The 18,173-nt window shown below is 46.9% G+C and overlaps 1 protein-coding gene across 2 annotated transcripts; it reads right to left on the reverse strand.

Annotated features, from left to right (window-relative positions):
* Positions 1–5,450: 5,450 nt before the first annotated feature.
* Positions 5,451–12,893, reverse strand: LOC144497029 (uncharacterized). Of its 2 annotated transcripts, none has more exons than XM_078217739.1 (3): positions 12,855–12,893; positions 10,775–12,074; positions 5,451–6,124 (listed from the first exon to the last, which is right to left on the reverse strand). In XM_078217739.1, the coding sequence occupies exons 2-3, from the start codon at positions 11,634–11,636 to the stop codon at positions 5,961–5,963; spliced, it is 1,026 nt and encodes a 341-aa protein (XP_078073865.1). In that variant the 5' UTR covers positions 11,637–12,074; positions 12,855–12,893; the 3' UTR covers positions 5,451–5,960. The 2 variants fall into 2 exon arrangements, with proteins under 2 accessions (XP_078073865.1, XP_078073866.1); XM_078217740.1 differs by having other exon boundaries at positions 5,999–6,124; positions 10,770–12,074.
* Positions 12,894–18,173: the final 5,280 nt, after the last annotated feature.

An 18,173-nucleotide genomic window follows, 5' to 3' on the forward strand; every position in this document is an offset into this window, starting at 1 on the left:
TGGTTTGGATGAAGTTAAAAAACATGAATTCATTTTGAATTATAAGTCTATACATAAGATTGATACAACACAATATTCAGCTTGCGTCAAACTTTGAATCAAAGAAAATAACAAAGCATTTGAAAATGACTCAAGTGCCATAATTTTCCAGCTGTTCATGCCCCATTGCCGCTGCAAGCAAAGATGGAGAAGAACCAGAGAATCCCACTGTTGTGAAAATTCCAGCCACGTTCTTTCCCAGAATATGAAATGAATTGGAAGAGTATAAGGTGAACATATCACACTGTTATTACATTGAGGTATGATGGGCTGAGGGAACTCAGATCTGTAGAGATTCACCCCACTCCCTCATCATACTCAGGATAGTAGTCCTCCCAGATCAGAGAGTACAAACATTACCTATGGTATTAGTCAAACACTCGTCACCTGAAGAGTATCTGTCTATTCATATTAGCAACTAAAGCAGGTCTGATTCTACCCCATATCCACTCTTGAGGTGTCTCACTTTATTAATTCACACACACAGGCCCACACACATCTAATTCCCAACTCTGCCCTTCGACTCTCCATTCACCACAATGCTTCTGTAGCTATCAATCTGGTTTAACCACTGCCGCATATTCCAAAATTACCTTGATTCCTTTTGTTCCCGGTTGATCGCCCTGTTTCTGAAGTCCAAAGGGATTTAAGTGTGTCTGGTCCTGGCTGGTATAAGCATCCATCGCCAGATAAGCTGAAACTCGCTGTTATCAGGATATAGAACCCTTTCTGAAATTGTGGTGGGAACAAAGGGTCATGTGACTATGTTGAAATCTCTTTCTTACAGCTACCAAGATCAAAAGGCGGCACGGTAGCACAGTGGTTAGCACTGCTGCTTCACAGCTCCAGGGACCTGGGTTCGATTCCCGGCTTGGGTCACTGTCTGTGTGGAGTTTGCACATTCTCCTCGTGTCTGCGTGGGTTTCCTCCGGGTGCTCCGGTTTCCTCCCACAGTCCAAAGATGTGCGGGTTAGGTTGATTGGCCATGCTAAAATTGCCCCTGGGATGTGTAGATTAGCGGGTAAAATATGTAGGGATATGGGGGTAGGGCTTGGGTGGGATTGTGGTCGGTGCAGACTCGATGGGCCGAATGGCCTCTTTCTGTACTGTAGGGTTTCTATGATTTCTATGAGAAAAGCAGTAGTGGACTGGAGATACTGTCAATGAAGCACTAAAGTCCATTTCACTCTCTCAAATTAAAGCACTACCTGTACAATTGAAAAATCCAGCACAGAGATTGTGAGTTTCCATCAAGGGGAACTTCAGTGGAAACTGCTGATTTCTGGAAAAGATGGATGACAGATTAAGAAGTGAAATTGTCTGCAGCCTCTGGATTTTAAAGGAACCTGGAAAATTTACAGCCATGATGCCAAGTAAATAACTCGTAAATTGTGATCTTTCGATTTCAGTATTGACCTTTTAATTTGGCTAAAAATATAACTACCTCCAATATAACTTGGAAAAGTTTTCTTCCTTCTGTTTGTCTGTGTTTGAATGTGGGTCCCAAAAGTTCCAGAAGCATCAGTGTATGTTTATAAGTTATCTCGACCTGAGTGAGTTTTCACTTAATAAAAATTAATCCCTTTGATTTAAAAACAATGGTTATACAAAAGCATTGAAAAATGTCCTTTATCCTCCTAAATTCTTAACAAAATGGTTATGGTTGGATCTGAAGGGGTTAATTAGGGGAGTCAATTTTGACCCCTCATATGGTTGTCATGGGTCCAACAACTGTGCAAAGGCTTTATTATAGAACGCACACTGATGTAAATCCCTGTATAAATCTCTGGTGTCTCAGGATTCTTATAGACATCACTAACTTTTTATCACAAACCTCATGCTTGAAGGGTCCCCCCCCGGGTTTGGATTGTCTGATCATGGAGGAGGCTCCTTAAATCCATGAAAACTTTATCTCACACCTCACACCTAACCACTCCTCCCAGGCTGAATATGTTGATGTATGCAGAGGTTCTGGAAGTGTGGTGTTTCCTGAGTTTTGTTGACTGTGAGAATGACTTGTCACATACCATACACGTGAATGGTTTCTCCTGTGTGAATGCATTGGTGTACAGGGATATTTCATGAGTCTGAGAATGATTTGTTGCACAGTTCGCAGGTATACAGTTTCAGTCCGGTGTTCGTTAATCATGAGAATGATTTTCCACAGACCTTGCACGTGAAGAAGGATGCTATTCCCACACTAGAAATCTCTGCCAAATGTTTACCGGGGGAACTGAGACAGAAGTGGTCTCCCCTTGTTTTCCCAAATTATTTGGAGAAAATACACTGGGCAGGAAGTGCTGGAAGCGAAGGAAAACATTGCCTCAGTGTAGCTGATTGAAGGTTTATCCTGGGAAATTAGATACACTGCACTCACTCAGGCTGCACATTCCAAATTCAGCTATCAGACACAGCAGTGGGCAAAACTATCTAATCCAAGCCCAGGCTTCTGGGAAAGGCCGAGGCCTTCAGGTAATATCTTCAAAGAAGGCATTAAAAGACATTTCAATAAATGTGTCTCTGCCTCTCCCAGATAATTACACCTCACCTGCTCATATTCATAATCAACAAAACTCAGTCTGTAAATCAGAAAGGAAATGCTTCAAATAAACACATTCAATATCCAACACACAGCTCCAATCAAACAGCTCAGTACAAAGCACCGAGTAAACAGGTCTCTCAGCTGGATCTTCTCACACAGCATAAGGGGCATTTCCACACCTGATTCCCCACAGGATAGTCAGACTGGCTGATAGTATGGGATATAATCTTGATCCATCACTCACTGAATATTCATCCCTAACAGTTGACAGAGATTTCTAGTGTGGGAATAGCATTCTTCATCCTCGGAGGCTTTCAAACTGATAACATCAGTGTGGGATGTGTACCCTCGGATGTGTTTGACAGGAAATCAGAAAAGGAAGTCCCACAGCATCCAAGGCAGTAATGACGTGGGATCAGCACATGCACAGGCGAGAGGGACATGGGTGAGAGGAAGACAGGACAACAGGGAACAAGAGGGACAACGATAGGGGCACAGCACAGAGAGGGAAAGAGGATAAGGACCCAGTATTTGGATATTCACTTTAAGTGTGAGGTGGGGGTCATTGTGTTGATGTGCCTCAAGTCTTCATGTCTGACAGCCCTGCCCTATCTAGGGGTCAACTTCTGTGAAGGTTTAGTTTCACATGGCTCCAATTTGAGAGGCTCAACATTCATCTCATCTGTTCACCTATCCCAGGACATTCCAGTTTGTTCACCTCTCCTGTGATGACCCAGGTGATTTGCCTCTCTCAAGATATCCCAATCCATTCACCACTCTCAGGAGATCGTGGTACTTCCACCTCTCCTTCTCCTGGACTTTTCCAGTCTCGATGTGCAGATGCCGGCGTTGGACTGGGGTAAACACAGTAAGGAGTCTAACAACACCAGGTTAAAGTCCAACAGGTTTATTTGGTAGCAAACGCCACTAGCTTTCGGAGTGCTGCTCCTTCGCCAGGCAGATCTCCCACTCACCTGACGAAGGAGTAGCGCTCCGAAAGCTAGTGGCGTTTGCTACCAAATAAACCTATTGGACTTTAACTTGGTGTTGTGAGACTCCTCACTGTCTTTTCCAGTCTCTACATTATTTAAGTGTGATATTTGTCAGTTTGCAGTACACAAGGAGGATTGTTACCATTCTCTCTTTTTGGGGAACACTGTGATCCAACCCCAGGTGTAGCCAGTACCTGCAACAGTTCTGGAATATTCCACGAGCTTCTCTCTGTCAGCTACCTCAGCGAGACACAGGCATCAATAAGCAACACCTACTCAGCAACCCGACACAGGACAACACAGATGGCTGCAGTTTTAACCAGTTACCACTTTAAATTAAATCAAATTTCCAGACTGCCAGCTTACAGAGGGAAAAGCATCCTGTACACAACCTTGGGACTTAACTCCTTAGAAACGGAATCTAACACAATAGAGTTATTTAACATTATTGTCACTCATGACTTAGTTAGAGATGACTGAGACAGAGATTTCTGGGTTCAAGTCATACATTACAACACTGACTACACTTCAAGAATCTCTTCATTAGTTGTGAAGTGCTTTCAGATATCTTAAATCTGTGAAAGTTGATATAAAAATGCAAGTCTTCATTTCTGAGGAAAATTATATGCTTTCTGTGAACTGCAAATTATAAACTCATTGATGGAGAAAGTATATCAGCCCCCAGTGACATCGACCAATGTTGTGAAGTTAGTGTTTGTAAAATTACAAACATTATAAATACTGGTAAAATGCTAAAGGTTGTAAAAATTATCTGTTTAAAAGGTGGTTAGTTTTGTCTGTGTGCTAGGAAGCTGCATGTGCAAGAATCCAGTAGAGATTGAAACATTGGGCCCTATTTTACCATTTTGATTCCAAGTGCTGGGCAGGAGTGTTTCAGATCCGACTTTTAGACTCTTCTGGGGTGCCCCCATATGCACTCTGCCTGCAGAAAAATCAGTGATTTCAAATCACGCTGCACAACTTTGTGGGCGACACCTCTAACTGCGCATGCACAGAAAAAAAAGATGGAATGCCACTTCCCTGCCACATTCCTCCCAGGCCAGGTAATGCCTCCCCTGGCCCACACAGACATTGCCTACCCCCACAGCATTACTGATCCACATATCCCTCCACCCCCTCGCCCCCCAAGACTGATCACGGCCCCTCCCTCCCCCATCCCCCCCCCCCCACCCACTGATCTCAGGCAAAGTGGCAGTGAATGCCCCCTTCCTCCCACTGATTTCAGGCAGAGTGGCAGCAGACCCTCTCTTCTCCCCCCCCCCCCCCCCCCCCCCCCCCCCACCGGTCTCAAGCAGAGAGCCGTTGGACACTTGACACCAACCGCCCCACTAACTGGAGTGCCCAAATCGGACTTCTATGGAACATGTCTGTTTTGCGCCGATACTGGATGGGCGAACGCGGTGGTAAAGGGGGAAGTACCGGTAAAGTTGGGTGTGCAGCCCATTAAGTCAGTTTTTAAATGCATGCAAATACATTTAAATGGCTGTTGCGCCCGTTTTGGGCATGGTCCCGATGATGGCCATTTTCGGGCCTTGGTAAAGAGGGAACCGGCACAGAGGCGGGCCCGGATCGCGCTATTCACCTCACGCCTGACTTTACCGAGTTTTTGCACCCGAAAATGGGCGCAACTTGATGGTAAAATTGGGCCCATTGTATTGAAAGGCACAGCAACAGGGTTGCTGTGGTAACAGGCTTTAGCATTTGAATCAAAATATGTTTTAGAATGTTAGCCAATCAACTGAAAATAAGCATTTGAATCACAACATGTTTTGAATGTTAACCAGTCAATTTAAAATAAACATTTCAATCACATAAGCCTGTCAGATTAGAATCTTGATGTTTTGATAACCTGTAAATTAATCCTATTGTGTGAATTTTGCTTTGTCATAGGAGGTATAAATGCCATCGCTCCCAGCTCCAAAGGGCCAGAAGTCACAAGAAGATCGCCTGCCCGTAGCCTGCCACAGCTAACAGCAAGACAGAGAGACACAGACAGACAACTATCAGCCAGTGTTAAGGACACATTTTATGTCTTTAAAAAGCCTCATTTTATCTCAGAAGGACTCAAGAACAGAAGCACAGAAGAAAGAAGATTCCGGGAAGACTACAAACCTGATTGACATTTGAGAGTGACTATAAAAATTCTATTTTAAAAAAATTTGTCAATAAGTGGAAATTGTATGACCTAAATAGCATTCCATTAGAATAGTATTTTATTCAGTTTGTTAATAGTTTAGTTAACCTGTTCACTGTTGGTTAGAAAATAAAGCATTATTTGTTTCTTTCAAAGAGAGTCTCAGGTAGTTATTTTTGATTTAACCACTAAAAATTGCTGTAGGCAGATTGTACTATTTCTCACATGCTTTTTAAAAGATTATGAAAGGGAGATACTTACCTTTGAGTGGTTGAGTATTAGTTGTCAGAGAGAAGATTACCCTCCCCTTCGTAACAGAAATATATTGTGTACAGGATGAGTGTTTCAGTGAATAGGAACACACCATGATGACAAAACAGGTGGTTTGAGTTAAAGCTAGAAGAACGTGAATTTATTGTGAATTATAAATCTATAGAGAACATTGATAAAACTCATAAAACAGACTACACAAAATTTAGTTTGCACTAAACTGAAAATGACTCAAGCACTTTCCCATGAACCTGAGAAGAGTGTAAGGTGAACATATATTATTATTACATTGAGATATGATGGGCTGAGGGAACTCAAGTTTGTAGAGACTCTTCCTCCCTTCTTCACCATACTCAGGATAGTCGTCCTCCCAGACAGGAAAGTACAAACATTACCCATGGTGTTAGTCAAATACCCGTCACCTGAAGAGGATCTGTCTATAATTCACATCATCAACTAAAGCAGGGTCCGATTCTACCCCATACCCACTCCTGTGAGCTGGCTCACTTTACTAACACACACTCATACCAGGAAAAACTCTTTCAGAATACTACAGATTGAAGTTTCTTTAAAATCCCTGTGCTTTAGTCTGGCTCCTAATTCCGATGGGTTAGTAACACAGGATGGAACTTGTTTCCATCTTACACCCCCCACCAATGGTTACAGGGACCCAGTGATCACATGGCAAATGAAGGCGTAATCTAATTGAGGTGAATAAGATGACTAAACGAGTTGGTACAGTGGCTAGAGAGAAATTATTCTACCTTTTCCCAAAGGTAGGGGAGTCTAAAACTAGAGGGCATAGGTTTAAGGTGAGAGGGGAGAGATACAAAAGTGACCAGAGGGGCAATGTTTTCACACAGAGGGTGGTGAGTGTCTGGAACAAGCTGTCAGAGGTAGTAGTAGAGGTGGGTACAATTTTGTCTTTTAAAAAGCATTTAGATAGTTACATGTGTACGATGGGTATAGAGGGATATGGGCCAAATGTGGGCAATTGGAATTAGTTTAGGGGTTTTTTAAAAAAAAGGGCGGCATGGACAAGTTGGGCCGAAGGGCCTGTTTCCATGCTGTAAACCTCTATGATGGGAGAGTCCAGAACAGGTTAGGTTGCTTGACCATGATAAACTGCCCCTTTGTGTCAGGGGGATTAGGAAGGTAAATAGGTGGGATTATGGGGATGGGACCTGGGTGGGATTGTTGTTGTTACAGGCTCAATAGGCCAAATGGCCTCCTTCTGCACTGTAGATTCTATGATTCTAAGGGGACAGAGCATTAAAATTAGAGCTAGGCTGTTCAGGGGTGATGTCAGCAAACACTTCTTCACAAAAAGGGGACTGGAAGTCTGGAACTCTCTCCCCACAAAAATCTGTTGAGTTTAGGGGTCAAATTAAAATTTCAAAACTTGTTAATAGATCAAGGGATGACTCCAGTTTCTACTTTCATTAAATTCCTCTCGAATGTCCTCTCCACTCTCATCTCCAACAATTCATCAATGTCAGCCTCTTCCCCCTCCAGCTGAGCTTCCGACCCATACCCTCTCCATTACAAAGATCACCTACTTTCACCTCTAACATCGCCCATTTCCAACACCTCCACCCACCCCCGCATTAGTCTATCTGCTGTTGAAATCCTCATCATGCTGTTGTTGATTCTAGACCAGACTGGCCCATTCCAATGTTCTCCTATCCAGCTTCCCATCTTCCATCCTCCAGAAACTTCAGGTCAGCTAAAACTCTGCAGTCTCTATCCTAACTCGCACACATTTCACCCCTGTGCTCCCTGACCTACACTGCTTCCCAGTTCCCCAGTCTCCAATTTAAAATTCTTATGCTCCAGTACAAAATGCTCCATGGACTCCCCCTCTCCCTATCTCTGTCACCTCTAACCCCATTTCCCTCTGACATCTCTGCATCCCTCCAATTCTGGGCTTTAGTACATCCCCCACTTCCTTCACTTCACTATTGACGGCTGTGTTTTTAGCCAACCAGGCTCCATACTCGTGAATTCCCTCCTTAAACTCTCTGCTTCTTTATTTCTCACCCCTCAAAGAACAAAGAACAATACAGCACAGGAACAGGCCCTTCGGCCCTCCAAGCCCGCGCCGCTCCCCGGTCCAGGATTGAATCCTGAATCCAGGATCCCCGCCCAATTTTCCAGCCTATCTACATCCTAATATCCTATCCACCGAGCTGTCCCTCACAGCTACGATGCTTTGTTCATCACAACCTATTAACTCACCCCTACCCCCCCATTCCAGACCATGTGATCTCCAGGGAGAGGCGAAAACCCAGAGTGAAAACCCCAGGGCCAATATGGGGGAAAAAAAATCTGGGAAATTCCTCTCCGACCCCCTGTGGCGATCGAAACGAGTCCAGGAGATCACACTGGCCCTGATCAGAAAATGCTTCCCAACCATATTCATTTCCACTTCTGCTTTACGAACACCATCTGAATTCCCTGCCCCCGAGACAGGTTCCCAACTATCCGCAGTCTCGCTCTGTACTGGCACCAGCAAGATGATCATAGAATGAAGCCTGCTACGCTCCTTGCATTGAAGTATAAGCACTCCAGACCTCCAGGCCCAGTGAGGTCGTCCTCCCCCAGAGTGCTCTTCTTCTTTGCCAGCCTTGTCCCAGCCCCAAGCTCGTCCCCAGCCTCCACACTTGTAGACCTAATATTTTGATCCCCACCCCCCTGCCATACTAGTTTAAACCCCCCCGAACTGCACTAGCAAAGCTCCCAGCCAGGATATTTGTGCCCTTCCAACTTAGTTGTGACCCCTCCCTCTTGTACAGGTGCCATCCTCTCCTGAAAACTTCCCATTGATCTATGAAAATGAAGCCCTCCCTCCTGGACCAGTCCTTTAGCCAGGCATTCATTTGTACCAACTTTAGGACTTTAGGTCTCCTTTAGGACACTCCTGAAATCCAATCTCTTTGAACATATTTTTGGCCATTCCTTTCCTTGTCTCAGAGTTAATTGTGTTCTGATTACGTTTCTATGAAACACTTTGGGATATTTGACTATATTAAAGCACTCTATAAATACAAGCTGTTATCCTCTCACATTCCCCTCAATCCTCAAGGTACTGACCTGGAGAACAGACTGTGGACATTGATTGGCCTCTAGTGCTCTGTTTGAGTGGCCATTCAGCATGTGTAGACCCAGACAGTGAATGTTGTGAGACAATGGAGGCTGTCACAGCTGAGACACATCCTGCCCTCCCCCTGACTTCCCAGCTGGGCTCACTGATGAGGAACAGGATTCCTGGCTGATTTTTCCCTCCATAGTCCAGAGATACTGAGGCTAATTGAAGTAGCTCCATTACTACCCCAGGAATGGCTCCTCCCCCGGTGGTTGTGCTGGTAGATCAGAAGCTGAAGCCTTTCTAACCACTGAATATCTGATTGCCTTCTCGGTCAGTGTGACTTGTACCTGACCCTACACTGAAAAGATGCTGAATTTATACAGGAGCTTCTATACATATTGATGTCTTCTTTTGGTGACATTTGGCGATCTGGTCAAAGGTTAAACTGACCTTCTTGAAACAATTAGACTGATGGTGGGAGAGGTTGGAAAGTGACACTGCTGAGACAGACAGTGCTTTGGAAGGGCAGCTCCCCTGTGTGTGCACAGGACGGTACACTCAGAAAACTCTGTGTAAGGAAAGCAGGTGAGCTAGCTTCAAGTCCCTGTGGAGGTGCTGGTGTTTGGCGAGAGAGGAGGAGTGGGTGAAACAATCCTGACACACGTCACATTGGAAGGGTTTGTCTCCCGTGTGGGTTTCCAGGAGGTCTGACAGCTGTCTGTGATTATAGAACTCACAGCGACAGGGCTTCTCCCTGTGTGAATGTGTTGATGGACAAGGAGACACACCGACTATGTGAAAACAATGTCACACATGTCACGTCTGAAAGGTTCTTCTCCAGTGTGGATCAACGGGTGCTTTAGAAGATCAGAGGATTCGGTGAAAGCCTTGTCACAAACATCACACAGAATGGTTTCTCCTGTGTGAATTCTGTGATTTCCCAGGATGGTCAACAATGCAAAAACTTTCCTACAAACCTCAAATTTGAAATGTGACTCTGCCGCATGGGTTGTCTGATGTTGCAGGAGGCTCGATATCTGTGTGAAGGTTTTTTCCACAGGTCTCACATGCGAACAGATTCTTCCCTGGGTGAATGCTCTGGTGATTGTGCAAAGCCCTCATTACAAACATTACACCTAAATACTTTCTCCTCTGTGAATTCTTTATGCATCAGAAGCCTCTAGATGTGGCGAAAACTTTATCACAAGCCTCACACCTGAAAGGTTTCTCCTGTGTATTGTCTGTGCTCTTGTAACGCTTAATAAATGTGTGAATGTAGTTTGAAAGCTCAGTCACATAGCTCACAATGGTTTCTCACTGTATGAATGCTCAGGTGGATCAGGAAGCATGTTGATCTTGTAAAGCATTTGTCACATACTTCACACATTAAGAAGTCTCACAACACCAGGTTAAAATCCAACAGGTTTATTTGGAACACAAGCTTTTGGAGCACTATGTTGGATTTTAACCTGGTGTTGTGAGACTTCTTACTGTGCCCACCCCTGTCCAACGCTGGCATCTCCACATCATGACTTCACACTTCAACATTGTTTCCTCAGTGTGAATGTGTTTCATTACCGTTGTTTATAGTGTGAAGTCTCAGTCACACACCTTCTAGTCAACTGTGTGAATGCGGCGGTGATTTAACAGACCTGATAATTGTGTATAGCCCTCATTACAAACCTCACATTTAAATGGCTTCTCCCCAGTGTGGATGCGTTGATGAACACGGAGGTTTGATGAATCCGAGAATGATTTGTCACACACCTCACACTTGAACGGCTTCTCCCCAGTGTGGATGCGTTGATGTACACGGAGGTTCGATGAGTCCGAGAATGATTTGTCACACACCTCACATTTGAATGGCTTCTCCCCAGTGTGAACACGTTGGTGTTGCAAAAGCATTGTTGACCGTGTGAAGGCTCGGTCACATATCTCACATTTAAAGGGTTTCTCCCCTGTGTGAATCCACTGGTGAGTCAGCAAGTCAGAGGATTGGGTGAATGCCTTATCACAAACATCACATCTGAAGGGTTTCTCCCCAGTGTGAAACCTCTGGTGTATCAGGAGATTTGTTGATGTTGCAAAAACTTTATTGCAAATCTCACAGTTGAAGGGTTTTTCCCCAGTGTGGGTCCTCTGATGGATCTGGAGGCTCGATAACAGTCTGAATGACTTTGCACACACCTCACATCGGAATGGCTTTTCCCCTGTGTGAATGCGTTGGTGTCCACGGAGATTTGTTAAATGTGAGAATGATTTGTCACACACCTCACAGGTAAATGGTTTCTCCCCTGTATGAATGCGTTGGTGTGCACGGAGGTTCGATGACTGCGTGAATGATTTCTCACACACATTGCACACGAATGGTTTTGTCCCAGTGTGAATGCGTCGGTGTGCATGGAGATTTGTTAAATGTGAGAATGATTTGTTGCACACCTCGCAGGTGAATGGTTTCTCCCCTGTGTGGATGCGATGGTGTTGCAGAAGTGTTGAGGACTGTGTGAAAGCGAGATCACACTTCTCACACTTGAATGGTTTGCTTGCCATGTAGCTGTGGCAGTATTTTAGCCGATCCTATGGGTCTGTGGTGCCCCCTCACACTTAAACAGGTTCTCACCTGTTAGAATGAGAAAGTTGGTTCATGAAGCTTGATGAATGATTGAAGCTTGCACCACACTTGGAGCCCTCTAACAATTTGCCCAGTCTAACCCAGACCAATCATTGCAACCAAACCTTAGAAAAGGTTGGTTCTGATGGAAGTTTCCACACCACTGACGAGTTATTGATCTCATGATATGTCAAAGCTCCCCTGACCTGACTGATTTCCAGGTGATGGTTTCACTGCCAAACCTTGTGTGTTGAGCAATGCTGAAAAGGGACTCAATGTCTTTCCACAGTTATACAGTCGTTCCTGGGTTGATTGTCAATATTTATTAGCGGTGTCTATCCTCTCTGTATTCTCTGGTGTAGTACGGTGCAATCCTTCTGTAAAACAGGAAAAGGAAACATAATTTCCTCGAACTCTCTCTGCTCCTTTGCTGAGAGGTCTGACTCTTCAGTTGAGACTGTTCCACAGTGGGTGCCAATCTGCTATTTCCATGTGTGGGGAACCAGATACAAGTCCTTTTTTTCCCTCACTATCATGTCACAGGTCCTCTGTTTCACTCACTTCCCAGGCACCATGAGGTCAATGGAAAAGACACAAAAACAGAAAATGCTGCAAAATCACAGCAGGTCTGATAGCATCTGTGGAGAGAGAATAGAGCCAATGATTCAAGTCTGGGTAACGCTTCATCAGAGCTCAAATGGAAAAGACAGTTGGCCAGAATGTAAAATGGGCTGTCAATTCAGAACAGCTCAAGTTGTGTTGGTGAAGGCTAGTTTTACCCTGAGTCAATAAGTTTAAATATAAAAAAAACACTCAGGAGAGATATTAATTCAGTGGAGAGTTTGAAATTTCTCCCGTTGTTTTCCAAAATTTGTTGAAGAAAACACACTGGGCAGGAAATGCTAGAAGCTAAGGAAAATATTGCTTCACTGCAGCTGAATGAAAGGTTCTGGTTTATCCTGGGAAATTAGATACACTGCACTCACTCAGACTGCACATCCCAAATTCAACTATCAGACACAGCATTGGGCAAAACTATCAAATCCAAGCCCAGGCTTTTAAGAAAGACCGAGCCCTTCAGGTAAAATCTTTAAAGAAGGCATTAAAAAACATTTTAATAAATGTGTCTCTGCCCCTCCCAGATAATTATACCTCACCTTCTCATATTCAGCAATGACCCATCAACAAAACTCAGCCTGTAAATCAGAAGGGAAATGCTTCCAATAAACACACTCAACATCCAACACACAGCTCCAATCAAACAGCTCAGCGCTCTGATTGACGGATCTCACAGCCAATCAGAGAGAAAGAAAACAGCTGACCTCCCGTTTCGACAGGCCAATAATTTTGAATATCCAATCACAAGAGGGGCGGGGCTTCACGGACTCCGCACTCCTGAGCCTGCGCAGTGAGCTGCAGCCTGGGGGGGGGGGGGGCGTGGGAGGAGAGAGCCAACCCGCGGTGCCTGATGGGAGTTGTAGTTCTGCCGCGCGCAGCGGCAGTTGGCACCCAGCGTTCGGGAGTTGGAATGTGAGGAAGCGCGAGCCCGAGCGGCTGAATCGAATTGAAAAGCAGAGATTGACCCTTGGTAGGAACCAGAGCGATGGCGGTGGGAAGATTCACCATTGCAGGAGATTCTCTGTGTACAACTGAAGAGGAAAAAGCCACACAAGTCACAGCATTCCCACTGACTGGAGAACATAGAAGAGTTTTAGAAGCGATCTGAAGAAAAACGTTTCCACCCAGCCGGTGGTGAGAATCTGGAACTCACCGACTGAAAGGGTGGTGGAGACCTCTTTTTAGGTCAAACCAAGTAAACAAGACGGGAACCTCAACATTTCAGAAACATTTAGATGATCACTTGAAAGACCAGAGCTAGGGAACAAGTGCAGAATATTGAGATGAGTGTGGATTGCTGTTTGATGGCCGGGACAGACATGATGAGCCGAAGGACCTCTTTCTGTGCTGTAAAATTCTTTGACTCAAGGAATCTGCTGATGGGGTGAGAGAAAATAGATGGAGAGAAAGTTCATGTGGAGCTTCGGCACTGATGGAAAGTTATTGGGTCGAATTGTCTTTTCATAGAAACCCTACAGTGCAGAAAGAGGCCATTTGGCCCATCGAGTCTGCACCGACCACAATCCCACCCAGACCCCTACATATTAACCCGCTAATCCCTCAAACCTACACATCTCAGTACACTAAGGGGCAATTTTAGCATGGCCAATCAACCTAACCCGCACATCTTTGGACTGTGGGAGGAAACCGGAGCACCCGGAGGAAACCCATGCAGACACGAGGAGAATGTGCAAACTCCACACAGACATTGACCCAAGCCGGGAATCGAACCCGGGTCCCTGGCGCTGTGAGGCAGCAGTGCTGGCCACCGTGCCGCCCCCCTGGATATTGACTCCAGGTTGACCAACTCTGTGGAAATAAAAGTAGTACAGTGTAACAATAGGGCCAAGGGGGTACTGGTGAGAATAGCCATGGCTATGTCAGTGAGAACGGGCAGTTTATTGTGTGATAGTGGAGCCGCTCAACATCCAAACTAGTTTCTGATTAAATGTTATGTTGAGCTGAACATTTAACTGTTTGTGTTCACAGATGCTGCCTGATCTGCTGAGTATCTCCAGTAGTTTTTTGTTTTTGAGTCTAGTTTTGAAGCACAGCGGCACGGTAGCACAGTGGTACGGGCGGCACGGTAGCACAGTGGTTAGGGGCGGCACGGTAGCACAGTGGTTAGCACTGCTGCTTCACAGCTCCAGGGACCTGGGTTCAATTCCCGGCTTGGGTCACTGTCTGTGTGGAGTTTGCACATTCTCCTCGTGTCTGCGTGGGTTTCCTCCGGGTGCTCTGGTTTCCTCCCACAGTCCAAAGATGTGCGGGTTAGGTTGATTGGCCATGCTAAAATTGCCCCTTAGTGTCCTGGGATGCGTAGATTAGAGGGATTAGCGGGTAAAATATGTAGGGACATGGGGTAGGGCCTGGGTGGGATTGTGGTCGGTGCAGACTCGATGGGCCGAATGGCCTCTTTTTGTACTGTAGGGTTTCTATGATTCTATGATTCTATGATAACAGGTAAACACCCTAACCCAACAACATAGTACAACCCCCACAGTAATAACACCCTAGCCCAACAGTAACATGGTAACAAACCCCAGTGGTGAACCAACGATGGTTCACCACATTCACCCCTCCTTTAGGAACAAAAGGTGGCGGGGTGGACGAAAAACAGACAATAACAAAAAAAGTCATAGGATTCACAAGTCCAGACGGTCTGGAGGACCGCACCGACGCTGCGATCTCCTCAACACCGGTTGCGAAACCGGAGCAGGTGCCGATCTCTTCAACACCGGTTGCGAAAACGGAGCAGGTGCTTGTGGTGGCGCTCTTAAAGTAACGTCTGGCTGTCCCCTCAAGGACTCCCGGGCCAGCCGGCCCTGGTGAGGCGATGGTGCAGGGGATCCTGGAACGTTTGGTGGTAGTGGTGGTGGTGATGATGATGGTGGCGCCGATCTCCGAGTCTCAGGCAAGCTGTACATGGGAGTAAAAGTGTTATGCACTGGTCCCGGTGCTGACCGCGCCACGTCTGGGGAAGTAATGAGGAGTAGTGGATTTGTGACTGGGGGAATAGGAGCGACAGGGGTTGCTACGTCCCCTGCGGGCGCCAGGTCTCTAATGGAGACAGTGTCCTCTCGCCCGTCAGGATATGCCACATAGGCATACTGAGGGTTGGCGTGGAGGAGTTGGACCGGTTCGACCAAGGGGTCGGACTTGCGAGCCCTCACATGGCGCCGCAGAAGGACGGGTCCTGGGTACGTCAACCAGGCTGGCAATGAGGTCCCCGAGGACGACTTCCGAGGGAATGAGAACATCCTCTCGTGGGGAGTAGCATTGGTTGCCGTACACAGGAGGGAGCGGATAGCATGGAACGCATTTGGAAGGACCTCCTGCCAACGGGAGACTGGAAGGCCCCTGGATTTCAGTGCCAGTAGGACAGCCTTCCAGACTGTAGCATTCTCCCTTTCCACCTGTCCGTTACCCCTAGGGTTGTAGCTCGTGGTTCTACTAGAGGCAATCCCGAATGAGAGCAGGAATTGCCTCAAGTCGTTGCTCATGAACGACGAGCCCCTGTCGCTATGAATGTAGCAGGGGTACCCGAACAGGGTAAAAAGTTCACTGAAAACCTTGATGACGGTGGCAGTTGACGTGTCCGCACAGGGGAAAACAAACGGAAACCGGGAATACTCGTCTATTATATTGAGAAAATAGACATTCCGGTCCGTTGAGGGAAGGGGGCCCTTAAAATCCACACTCAGCCTCTCAAAAGGGCGAGTGGCCTTGACCAATTGTGCCCGGTCTGGTCGATAAAAGTGTGGTTTGCATTCTGCGCAAATCCGACAGCTTCTAGTTACTGACCTGACATCCTCCACCGAGTAGGGCAGGTTGCGGGCTTTGATGAAATGGTAGAGTCTGGTGACTCCAGGATGACACAGATCATTGTGGAGAGCCTTCAAGCGGTCCTCCTGCATGATGGCGCATGTTCCGCGCGAGAGGGCATCCGAGGGCTCATTGAGCTTCCCTGGACGATACATAATATCGTAATTATAGGTGGAGAGCTCAATTCTCCACCGCAAGATCTTATCGTTCTTGATCTTGCCCCTCTGCGTGTTACTGAACATAAACGCCACGGATCGTTGATCCGTGATCAGGGTGAACCGCCTACCTGCCAGGTAATGGCGCCAGTGTCTGACTGCCTCCACAATGGCCTGAGCCTCCTTTTCCACCGCTGAGTGCCGAATCTCTGGGCCTTGAAGGGTGCGGGAAAAAAACGCGACGGGCCTGCCTGCCTGGTTTAGTGTGGCGGCTCGGGCGAAGTCAGATGCATCACTCTCCACCTGGAAAGGGATGGATTCATCCACCGCGTGCATCGTGGCTTTCGAGATGTCGCTCTTCAAAACCTTGAAGGCCAATTGGGCCTCCGGCGTAAGTGGGAAGGTCGTGGACTTAATGAGCGGACGAGCTTTGTCCGCGTAGTTGGGGACCCACTGTGCATAATATGAAAAGAACCCGAGGCATCTCCTCAGTGCCTTCGTGCTAGCGGGCAAGGGAAGTTCAGTGAGTGGGCGCATACGGTCTGGATCAGGGCCAATGACCCCGTTTTCCACCACGTATCCGAGGATGGCTAACCTACGCGTACGGAATACGCACTTCTCCCTGTTATAGGTCAGATTCAGGCGAGATGCAGTGCGCAGAAAGTGTTGGAGATTCGTGTCGTGGTCCTGCTGGTCATGGCCGCAGATGGTGACGTTATCCAGGTACGGGAAGGTAGCCCGCAACCCGTTCTGGTCCACCATTCGGTCCATAGCACGCTGGAAGACCGAGACCCCATTGGTGACACCAAATGGAACCCTGAGGAATTGGTATAGACGACCATCCGCCTCAAAAGCCGTATATTGTCGGTCCTCTGGGCGGATGGGGAGTTGATGGTAGGCGGACTTAAGGTCTATGGTAGAAAACACTCGGTACTGCGCAATCTGATTGACCATATCAGAAATGCGCGGGAGAGGATACGCATCCAGCTGCGTATAACGATTAATGGTCTGACTATAGTCGATGACCATCCGAGGTTTGTTCCCGCTTTTGACTACCACGACCTGCGCTCTCCACGGACTAGCACTGGCCTGTATGATCCCTTCCTTGAGGAGCCGCTGAACCTCAGATCTAATAAAGATCCGGTCCTCAGCGCTGTAACGCCTACTTTTAGTAGCGATGGGCTTGCAGCCAGGTACCAGATTTTTAAAAAGGGATGGTGTCGTGATCTTCAGGGTGGATAAATTGCACGCGGGGCGCTTTGGGCAATTTGGAGGCTGCGGCTGATTCCCTACTGCCAGTGAAGGGAGTGGCCCACCGTACTGTAGGATCACACTCTTCATGTGGACCATAAAGTTTAGTCCGAGGAGAATTGGCGCGCAAAGGTGAGGTAGCACAAGGAGCCTGTATTGCTCGTAAACTGTGCCCTGTACCTCAAGAGTTACCATACATCGTCCTTGGATCGGTACAGACCGGGACTGTGATGCCATGGAAATTGTCTGTTTGGCAGGGAGAACCCGGAGTCCACACCTTTTAGCAGTTTCAGGGTGTATGAAACTTTCGGTGCTCCCACTGTCAAACAGACAATTCACAGTTCTGCCACTAACCTTTACCTCCATCATAGAATGTTCCAGTCTGTAATGCCTGGACGGATCCAGAGAGATCGACGCCACCGTTGGCCCCTGGGCGTCACTGCATGCTGCCGATGTGGATGCTGAGGACCCCTGCTGGTCGCTCCTAGTCGTCGTGGACCATGATGGCCGCCCCCATGAATCGCACGTGGGCGAGGGCGCCAAGCGCAGCGACTCCTGGTGGTCTTCCTCCTCCTCTGTCTGCCACGATGGCGCCGTCCTGAGATCGCACGTGGTCGGACCTCATGG

The sequence above is a fragment of the Mustelus asterias genome, chromosome 8, assembly GCF_964213995.1.
Source record: "Mustelus asterias chromosome 8, sMusAst1.hap1.1, whole genome shotgun sequence".
Classification (NCBI taxonomy): Eukaryota; Metazoa; Chordata; class Chondrichthyes; order Carcharhiniformes; family Triakidae; genus Mustelus; species Mustelus asterias.